Source organism: Conger conger, chromosome 11, assembly GCF_963514075.1.
Source record: "Conger conger chromosome 11, fConCon1.1, whole genome shotgun sequence".
Lineage (NCBI taxonomy): Eukaryota > Metazoa > Chordata > Actinopteri > Anguilliformes > Congridae > Conger > Conger conger.
The window spans coordinates 36934514-36945759 of NC_083770.1; the positions used below are offsets into that span (position 1 = coordinate 36934514).

General features: G+C 43.4%; 1 protein-coding gene across 1 annotated transcript in view; it reads right to left on the bottom strand.

The window, feature by feature from the left end:
• Positions 1-9764, bottom strand: part of nos1 (nitric oxide synthase 1 (neuronal)) — a 45362-nt gene extending 35598 nt beyond the window's left edge. The window contains exons 1-3 of the mRNA XM_061260735.1: positions 9645-9764; positions 6066-6892; positions 2606-2732 (exon numbers count right to left, since the gene is read on the bottom strand). Coding sequence (XP_061116719.1) covers positions 2606-2732; positions 6066-6760 — 822 coding nt within the window. The 5' untranslated portion in view covers positions 6761-6892; positions 9645-9764. The remainder of the gene's footprint in view (positions 1-2605; positions 2733-6065; positions 6893-9644) is intronic.
• Between the last annotated feature and the right edge of the window lie 1482 nt (positions 9765-11246).

The window sequence follows — 11246 nt, forward strand, 5'->3', positions numbered from 1 at the left end:
CGGGCAAAAGGAGGTTTCAGGGCAAGAACAATGGCTGATTATTGAAGTGTAGATGACTCCAGGAAACCAGATGAGGGGAATTAACTTGCAGGAGGTTGAGAGGAGAGAGAGTGAGAGAGTGAAAGACGAAGAGAGAGAGAGAGAGAGAGAGAGAGAGAGAGAGAGAGGCAAAGCATTACAGAGCATGATCTGAGACCCAGATGATGAGAGACAAAAGGGGTGTGATGGGGAAATAAATCGCTGATTTATTTAATGTGATGATTCCGAAATTTGAGCTGACAGGAACTTCACTGCATATGCTGCTGAAGAAGATTTGATGGGGTTCCCTGAGATGGGGAAATCGCTTGCACAACATTTCTGACACCTCTTTTCTGCACCACTAATACAGGCCTAAGCTGTAGGTAGGCAGCATCCCCATCACAAATATCAAAAATGATTCATGTCAATCAGTACCAGTTTATTGGAACAAAGAGCCACATTAACCTCTGGCCTAAAGGCACTTTGTCCCCAAGTGTAACATCGACATTTTAAAAAACTGTTTTTCTCTGCTTTTCCCAAAGGTTTGGCTGTGGAAATGAATAAAAGGTGCTGTGATAGACAATGAAAGCTTAATTTAATGATTAGATGGGAAAGACTTATGCAGGCATACGCGGTTACAGAAACCCCCTCAGCTGCAGCTGAACCTGCCCTCAGCTTGTTTACCGTTTTATTTCATTTTTTCTTGGTTCAAAATCATAATCTATAATCAGCTCCTGAAACTCCTGCTCCCCATTATTTTTGACATACTGGAGCACAGAGTGTAGAAAATTGTCTTCATGGGGGGAAAAGGAAAACTAACGATCATCTCAGCAGGGATACTGACTCTGAAGTTGTGTAAGAATAGTGTATAATAGCTCTACTGAAAGAATAAAAGAGGTACCACACATTATTTTAGGTGGGTCTTAGAGCACTCTTAAGTGCTAAATAATACATTATAAACACTGTCATAAGAAAAAAATTAATATACACCAAACAGATTTAATAAGATGAGTGTGTTAAAGTGCTTATCATTTTGTCTTTTTAAATTCTCAGACCAGTTTATCACCTTGGAGCAGTTTTTTAGATTACAGGGAACAACAAATACAGTATTGTATTTTATTTTTCTGTATTTTACATACAGTAACTGCACAAATTCTGGTGTAGTTATGCCATATACCAGGGATTCTAAAATCTGTAAGATCTTTGGTTTTCTCTTCTACTCGATAGTTAACTGGTTTATTAATGTTACTGATGTGGCCAGATATTCCTCTCACTGGGTCCTCCAGGGCCATGTTTGAGCATATACCATAAGCACATAGACAGCCATGTGGGAGACATTGGGTCAGGCGGTAAGAACAGTCATCTGGCAATAGAAGGGTTGCCGGTTCAATCCCACCTTGGGTGTGTTGAAATGTCCCTGAGCAAGACACCTAACCCCCAAATGCTCCAGATGAGCTGGTTGGTGCCTTGCAATGGTAGCCAATCGCCGTTGGTGTGAGTGTGAGTGTGTGTGTGAATAGGTGAAAGAGAAGCATCAATTGTACAGTATTTTGGACAAAGGCACTATACAAATGCCTAACATTACTTACAGCCCTGGAGGGCAAGGATAGCTCAAAGTGCTAAAATCCTCCTGAGATCCCGAGATAACCATGTCTAGTTCATTCTTCATTTTTATGGTTAGGTTAACAGTCAGTTTAAATCATGATCTCTGAAAGATTGCTATTGCATTCACATTAAGTCAGCATCTGAAGCCAATGTTCCCCATTCTGTCCTCATGGGCGCTTTTCGGCAAAAGGCATAACAGCGGTGTACAAAGATCCGTCTCCAGTGTCAGGTCATCACCGGCCTCCACCAAAAGACACCCTTCACCTAGCAGCACTCTCTTGCTCCCCCGGCGTCAGTGAATGGATGTTCACGTCGGCGCAGGTGGTTAGTGGGAAGTCATCTGAAGAGGCTTGGTGAGGAGACGACGCACCCCACGACGGCAGCTGTGCGCGCCATTCAGCTTGCGCCCCCCGCCCCCTTCCTGGGCCCTCTCCCTCCCCATCCGCCCCATCCGGCTCCTTTCAGGCGCCCCAACCGGCGTGCCAGCCCCGGCCTCGCCCCGCGGCCAGCCGCGATCGCAGCCTTCCCACGTGCCGCTCTGGAGTGGAAGCCGTCACGCTCTCGTGACCCCCCCCCACCTCGCGAAAGCAGCGCTGAACAAAGGCAGCACAAGATCTGTGAGACGGAGCGCATTGGGCAAGCGTGCGGCAGCCCCGCTCTGCCTCTCACGCGCTCCAGTGAGAGTGCCTGCAGTGTATAGCGCTGTTGCCTCACAGCCAGAAGGTGCAAGGTTTCCTCCCGCAGTCCAAATAAATGACGGTTAAGTTAATTACAGAGTCTAAATTGCCCCTTGTGTGCTCCTGCCATTGCCCTTTACCAAGGCACTGGCCTCCGAACTGGAGTTGGTCCCTGGGCCCTGGTCCCTGGGCACTGCACTGCGACTGCCCACTGCTCCAAAGCTATTAGGACACATTTTGTTGCCTTAAGAGGCAATGACAATCAAGAGTGAATAAATAAATAAACCTTGGAATGCGGACAGTACCTTCTCAGCCTCCGAGTACGGGTTGTTGAGCACAGTCGGCATGTTGTCCCTCCTCCAGAGGTCGTCGAACACTCTGTCGTTATCGGAGACCAGCTGCGGGGACTTGCCGTTTCCCAGGCCAAGATCGCTGAAAGTCAAACACAGTGTGGATCAGCAGTACCTCAGGTAGACAAGCGAGTTCCTTTGTATGATGTGTCCCAAATGTATCCCAATCACTTCAGAATTAAACAGCCAGGTTGGAACAGCAGTGTGAATGCCCCCCATAAACCTAGAGAGACTGAGATCAGGCACTAAGCAAACCAAGAATGACCACTCTGACTTCTGCTTTATTCTGGTATGAGATGACCAAGAATCTCCAAAATAGGTCCAATAAATACTTTGTCTTCGTTTGATCCGACTACAATTGATAAAAAATTTTGTAGTTTACGATTTTAAACTTGATTGCTAAAGGAATCCTGGACCGTAACTCTCTGAACTCTCATCGGCTGGTCCCATCGTATGTCACATCAGCTAGATTTTTAAAGTCATTTCAGAGGTTGTGAAGGATGCTACTTACTTTAGGACTTTAGCGCCGCAGGGACCCAAGAAGACCAAATTAGTTATCCCTGTTCTCAACATGAATGAACTGTTAAGCGGAGGAGATTGATTTAATGACAACGGTCTACATGTGCAATACTCCATGCAAATTAAGCTTATTGTATCCCTAGACCAACTTGAAGGGGGTATCCAAACATTACCTGTGTATAACAGAGTTTTCAGCGAAACCACACAGATCAAGTTTGAACAAATCATTACTTGGTTTCCCCTGCTTATGAGCCCAAACCAGGCCTTTGATTTCTATCTAAAAATGGTCCAAATCCAAATGTAGTGATTTTGGATATTGATTTTTCCAAGTGCATCATGGGACAGACCATAACTCATTTACTATGTATACTGTGGTAATATGTACTCATTTACTATGATAGTGGAAGAAAAATAGTAACTGAAAATAAGTAACCATCTGCAAAACACAGTAAGGACAGCATCACACTGGGTAGTGCATCCATTAAATACCAGGATTTTGCATGTTGTAATGTTGGTTCCTGTTGTCCTTGTGCAAAAGGACCCTGTCCTGATTTACTGTATAAATACGTAAGTAAAATGTAAAGTCCAAAGAATGGACACATATCTGTGAGACAAACCGATTATAATGCTGCAGGAAACCAATTAACTGCATGTTGGTTCACTGATCGCATTCGGAAGGAAAAGCAGAGAGTGAGAGAGAGGCTGGGGTTTGTCACGCCATTCTCTGAAACCACACATCATGAACTGTGAATAAATACAACAAACTCATCACTGAGCGATATGATGTTATTTTGCACTTGCTACTCCCACACACATTTTTTCTCTCATGAGTGCATCCGTGCTGACTGAAGCACTGCAGGCATCCACCCAAATCTTAAACAATGCACAGTGCGCGTATACCACATACGGCTCGACTTCACCAGCTGCAAATCCTTGGTAAATGCCTTCCATATCCTTCATGGTACCATGTTTGTAAAGCCTAGTATTTAATATCTCAGGCAGCGATATTAAATATCTGCATCACAGAAAAAATGTAATGTTCTACCATTCTTCACTCCATTGAAAGATGGGCTCTGATTGTCTATCAACAGTATAAATGCTCAAGGCTATCACCGAGAACATTCCGGCAAACTTTTGGTCGGTGGTAGGAAATGATGAGAAATAGCAGCTTACACCCAACCCCAGACATCCTGCAGTAGCCATGCCTGAATCGATACTTCCAATTCATTTTCCAGATCTGTTTTAATGGCCCCTTAGTTCTGGACATTCTTCAGAAAAAAATATAATAATCTTTTCATAAATGCATGGCAGGGCCAAACAGAAAAATTAAGTTAGCTAACTCGCTCCTGTTTCTCAAATGTCAAAGCGTATTTTTCCACCAGTTGGATAAAATTGATACTGCCCATTTATTACATGTAGCACATTTGTCAAAAGATAGTTTTATCTCTGCAATGTTATGAGTAGGGCTATCTATAGTGGATGGGACGTATCCTTTCATCGGAAGTAATGAGTCATCTCAGACAACGTGATACACAGAAGCCTCTAATGGCGGAGGGATGTTGTTTGGCTGCGCTAATCTCGTGGCTAATACGCAAAAAAATCTGATTTCCTTTCCCCGCTCATGGTAGCTTGTAATCAAATGCTGCACTGGCGCTATTGGGTGACCAGCACAAAAGATTAAATAAATGTTTTGACCAAAATAAAAACAAGCTGTTGGTCACAGTCCGAGAGAAAGCTGAAGTGGTTTTACTGAAATAATGCACGTTGCATGCATGTTGCAAGTTGTTCAGTTGTTGTTCTCAAAACCAGTGTATATGGACTGCATTTATAGATCTTTTTTTTCGAAAGCACTTTCCAATGAATGTGTCTTATTCACCCACACACACTCATACACCAACAGACTGCCATGCAAGACACCAATCGGACTGTCAGACGCAATTGGAGGTTAGGTGTCCTGCCCAGGGACACTTCAACACACCCAGGGCGGAAGATTGCCCTGGTAACTCTCCGACTGCAAGACAACCGCTCTACCTCCCTGAGCTAATGTCTCCCCAAAATGGGAGTTTTTAAAAAAAACATTTGGCAAGTGTTACAACATGTGTCTAAAAGGAGGACTTGGGAAAAGGTACTTTCAAGCTCAAGGGGGAACAGTTCCCCAGCCTTTGAATGATCCATGACAAGCCTCAGAGATTTTGAAAGGTGGTCATGCGCTTGTCATCACATTTTTTAAATGCCAATTCATCCTTGACACTGAACATGAAATGTTGTTTTTCAGATATATTAAACATATCTTTTGATAAAAAATGTTGTTGCTTGAAATGATCCCACTCTCAAAGTGTATAGCACATACACAACTGCAAATCAATCCTTAGGGAATATCAAAGTGTATCAACGTCTTCAACTACTTCAACTACTTGAATGAGGTGACATTGGATCAAGAGGTAAGATTAGTCGTCTGACAGTCAGAGGGTTGCTGGTTTGATCCCGTCCTGGGTGTGACAAAGTTTCCCTGAGCAAGACACGTGACGAGCTGGTTGGTGCCTTGCATTGCAGCCAATCGCCATTGATGTGTGTGTGTCTGTGTGTGTGAATCGGTGAAAGCATCAATAGTATAGTGTGCTATACAGGCGCTATATGAATGCCAACCACTGACTTCATGGGGGCCAGATCCAATTTTAAATATGCAATATTTTGCACACCCAATGTATAACTTTCTTTTCTCACTAGTATGCTGCTATATGCTGACAGAGTGTGAAGGCAAACCTCAGTAATTTCTCTTGCATTTCATTAATACATTTCTGCTCTTTATAAAGATCAGTATCTATGGGCCACCAGTTGAATAGCCCTGTGTGTACACCAAGATATGTCTGTTTGTGGGAGGGGGAAAACTCCTTACCGGTCAACCTGGACCTCGGCGTCTCTCCTCTCCACCACCTTCTGGCCCTCCCCGTTGATGTCGCGTTTGCCGGTCTTCAGGAGTTTGAGTACGGGTTCGATCTCCCTGAGGAGGTCGTTGTTTTCCTCCACCCCATTGAGCAGGGCGTGGCAGTCGGCGTCTAGGGGCTCCTGGGCGATGAGGGAAGAGACCACGCTGTTGATCTGGATTAGGGGCCTCTGCTCGCGGGCAGGGGAGAGGTTCTCGATGGCCCTCAGCTGTTCCTTGCCCGCTTGTAGACTGGTAGGTGAGCAGTCGAAGGACTTGGAGACCGGGTACAGGGGCCTGGTCACCCTCACCGTCTTCTGCCTCCCATCCCCAGAAAAAGTGGTCTCCAGGTGGGTGGTGAAGCCCTCCGGGCCCCGGAGGATGAGCACGGCGTGGCTCTCTGGCGAAACATTCTTCAGCGTCTCCAGCGCTCGCTCGTAGCTCAGGTCCACCAGGGGCTTGTTGTTGACGGCGAGGACGATGTCGCCTACCTGGACCAGGCCACACTCCTCTGCGGCCCCGCCCCTGATGAGGTCCGAAACGATTACGGGCGGCTTGCTCACCCTCTGCTTCACCAGGAAGCCCAGTCCCCCCACTTTCCTCTTCAGCAGCCGGACCGAGATGATGTTGGGCTGCAGCTGGTACACGCAGGGCTCAGTATCCTGCATGGTGAGGCCGGAATCAGGGGGTCTAGGCAATTCGGGAGTGTGATCAAGAGATGTCAACTTAATATGTGATTAGATTAGAGGCCTCCTTTGCCACATGTTTAGCCTTTTCAGCTCTTTTCAGATTGGCATACCCTGTAATTCAATCAGGAAGAAAGATAATTAAAAGTAGATACAGTGAGCATGCTCTTCTTTGTTCCTATAGCCTAATTAAGTTTCTTTACCGCAACATAGAAATAAAATGCACAACAATCAACAATGCATGATATGCAACATAACATGCACATAAAGAACTTCAAACAATCGTTAGGGAATTTCAGAAGGGAGGACCTGTCTATCAACTTCTTCAACTATTTGAATGGGGTGACATTGGCTCAGGGAGTGTCTGCCAGTCAGAGGGTTGTGGGTGTGTTGAAGTGTCCCTGAGACACCTAACGACCAATTTCACCTGACAAGCTGGTTGGTGCCTTGCATGGCAGCCAATCGTGGTGAGTGTGTGTGTATGAATATCGCTGTTGGTGTGTGTGCAAATGAGAAGCATCAATTGTACAGAGCTTTGGATTAGGCAAAAATATAAATGCAGACATTTACCATTTATAATGCAAGACACTGTGTCAGTAAAGTCTCCTCAAACACTCATTTGGGGGTTATTTATAAAATAAATCCTACATGGATCACTCAATATGGATGTAAATACCCTTAAATTTGACAGTCTGCACAAACTGATTGTTATTTCAGGTTACATACTATATTCTGTTGATTCAAGTTAAATGTTCACCAAGAAAGATTCGGTTACATTTACGAAGTTCATGATGTTCATGTTTGTTTTGGTAATGAGCAAAAACAACAAACGTTGCCTCGCCTTGTCCTGTGGGATAACCGTAAGAGGAACACAACAAGGCTTCTAGTCGTATGAGTTATGAGTTAGTTTCAGATGGTTTGCATAATCCTGACAAAATCGAAATGAAGTCTGCAATATAACATACAACGGTGCGCACAGTAGCTGCACCATTCATAGTTCCTCCTTTGGGTTGGCTGGACAAATATATGCAGTTTACACATTGGAAACATACACTTTTGCGTAATTTCTGTCGTTTTATTCTTAAAACGGGCTTCCTTTTTCGTCCTCCTGCCCCTGCCCTGCCGTCACCCTATTTAGCAAGGTCCCCACCGTGGTAATCATTACCGGTATTAGAACATAACTAAGCATATCCACAAATATTGTTAATCCCAGTGGCACTACTCCAAAAGGTTATACGGTTGAATTACTTGTAGTGATAATACATTTATAATCCTATTAATTTGCAATCTTTACAAAGACGATTTCCCATAATCATTTCCATCAATATCGCCAAGCTTGCGGGAAAATTCAAGCAAATAACCCGATTCCATAAGTAGGATAAAAATGATTCGAATGAGACTATTTATCCAGCACCCAGGACTCAGTCAGCAAGCTAAGTCAGTACTATTAGATTTTTTTTTTTTTCAATGATCGATTTATTTTATTCAGACAGAACCAGGACAACGCAATCATCGATAAATCTATTTAAAATGAATACAATCTGCAACGTTCTCCCCCCCTCCATATAAAAAATAAATAAATGTTATTGTTGGTGATCGGAATGCGCTAGAGTACTGTTCCACACAGGCCTGCTAAGAGTTTTAATTATGATGCCCCCTACTTTATTATCGTATATTTATCCCCTAAGTCGCACTGGATAAGTGAGTCTATCAAATAAATATAATACAAATATAAATACGTGTAGTGTGCTATAATGGTATAGTTTACTTATTTGTAAATCCAACTAAATTGATTTTCAACGTCTATTGGCATATGCTCCCATCATGATACATTACCATAGGAACACTGGTACACTCCACCGTGAAAGATCCAAGTTTAATGAACACCTGTGCGTCACGCTGTTCACTCAAGTAGACTACTTCCAGCTACGCTCTTCATCTGAATATATTCTGTCGGTGCAAATCTGAATATTGAATGGTTACAATTAACAAAATAATCTTATGGAATAATGAAATTAAACATTAATGATCTTGCGTTTCTCCTATCCCTTATTATTCTGCAAAGCTGATGTCTCCCAAGTAGCCAATACCTGCGTCCTCTCATACGGGTTGCTAAAGAAATAAAATAGGCACGCCACAAAGCAAAATTAGTAAATGAATTTCAAGACATATTTTATCGACTATTAAAATATTAATAATTCGGTTATAACTGATTGAGTAGTAGTATTCACGCCAAGTTGCGCCAAGTAACGCAGATCGTGTCGAAATCTGTATACATTTTAATAGAGACTGTAGCATTAACATTTCGTTAGTGTTATATCAAGTTGTCTGAAGTCGATAGACTAGACCTAGAGTCTTTCTTCAGGATGTAGCTAAAGTAAATCACCTATTTATTCCTTCGGATAATGCTCCGGTGAGGAAGTAGCCTATAACTGCGAATGGGAAATATCGATCCCATATCCCTTTGTCCAGTAGCCTACCTGTTTAGTGAAAAATATATCATGCAACTCCATATTTTATATCGAGGCAACAAGTGCATACTCTAATACTTTGTGAGCAAGCTCAATTGCCACTTAAAAAGGACATAATACGCGCATTGTATGCAAGGCGGTTTGCTGTGTTTGCAATGCTTAAAGAAAATGGTAAAATGTATAAGTTTATGATGACGAATTCAACAGGAGGAATGCGCTTACTGACCTACACCATCGAATGACTTCACCTGGCCGTTACACTGCACAAATAATGTGAAGTCTAACGTGCAAAGTAACCCCTCTTCTACGAACTATAGCAATATACCAAACCCGTTTCCTTTTTATTTGCAGAAACCATTTATGTTGCTAGAAGATGTGGATAAAGAGATCCTTACCGTCACCAGTGACAACTCGCAAAATAAACGAAAAAGTTAAATGATCTCTCCGATAGTTTCCTCTTCGGAACGTGTTCGGTTTGTCTGCGCGAGGTATGCTAGAGTCCCACTTCCCCGGACTGTCACATTAGAGAAGTGATGAGTCTATGCGACTCAGAAGTGCTGGGTGCTGTATAAATATAGAACATGGGGGACTCTGATGAGCTCAGCATGGTTCGTGTGCGAGCATTTATTTCGTTGTGTACTGCCTTCAGTTCTGTCATCGCGGAGACGAGCAATTGTTGACGTTCATCCAGTTTTATTGGTGTGGTCATCCTGATTACAGTGGCGGCTCCTGAGCTCAAAATCGAGGCGGCAGAAAATATCCCCTTAAACTATTTATTGGTCTTGACCTGTTTTCAATAATTTTCCTTGATTAACAAGTTTACCAATGATGGGAATAATCAATTGGCAGGTAAACACATAGCTTCTTTATTCACGCCATATTAGAGAGATGAATCTATTCAATTTCAGATACTTCGTCGCTACAAAGTCTGAACAATGTAATTATATTTATCGGGACGACTTTGTATTTACAGCATACACTAAAAAAATCTACTGCTTTGCAATAGAGGCTATCTAACCAGAGCTCGATTGTTTAAATTACTACATTTGTGTAGCCTATTGATAGATACATCTTTGCCATGCATATTCTTCCAGTATGAGTGTGATGAACAAAGGGCAGTTTCATGTGTCAACAATTTTGAATAACGTCGATTAAAATGTGCGCAAATATGTATTTCTTTTATTTCTGTTTTACCTAATTGAGTAAAGTGGTTACCTGATTCAATATTTTTTCTTGATTAACAACGTGATTAAGTCACAAAGTGTAGGTACTATCAGGGGCATTTTCAATCTGAACCGTTTCTGTGTTGAATAGTATGTTTTCTTCCAACGGTGTACAATGTTTTGCAACAGGTTATGAGGTACGTTTACTCCCATTTGATGGGTGTGTCAGGGGTGTAGTCTGAATCAATAAGGCAGTTGACCTATGCTTTAAAGCCTGGGGAACGCCTTCTCAGACGCCGGAGGAGTAAACGGTACTGTAAATCAGTCCCCGTCGTTTGCAACAGAAAGTTCAAGGCGCCACAGTTTCTGTTTAAATAAAAGTTTTGCTACGTTTTGTCAGGGCTGACCGTGGCCCAGGTCAAGACCAATTAGATTAAGGGGTTATTTTCTGCAGGGCGGCACGGATGGTGCAGTGGGTAGCACTGCCGCCTCACAGCAAGGAGGTCCTGGGTTCGAATCCCCGTCGGCCGGGGCCTCTCTGTGCGGAGTTTGCATGTTCTCCCTGTGTCTGCGTGGGTTTCCTCCGGGTACTCCGGTTTCCTCCCACAGTCCAAAGACATGCAGGTTAGGCTGATTGGAGAGTCTAAATTGCCCGTAGGTATGAGTGTGCGAGTGAATGGTGTGAGTGCCCTGCGATGGACTGGCGACCTGTCCAGGGTGTATTCCTGCCTTTCGCCCAATGTATGCTGGGATAGGCTCCAGCCCCCCTGCGACCCTGTTCAGGATAAGCGGGTTCAGATAATGGATGGATGGTTATTTTCTGCTCCCTTGATT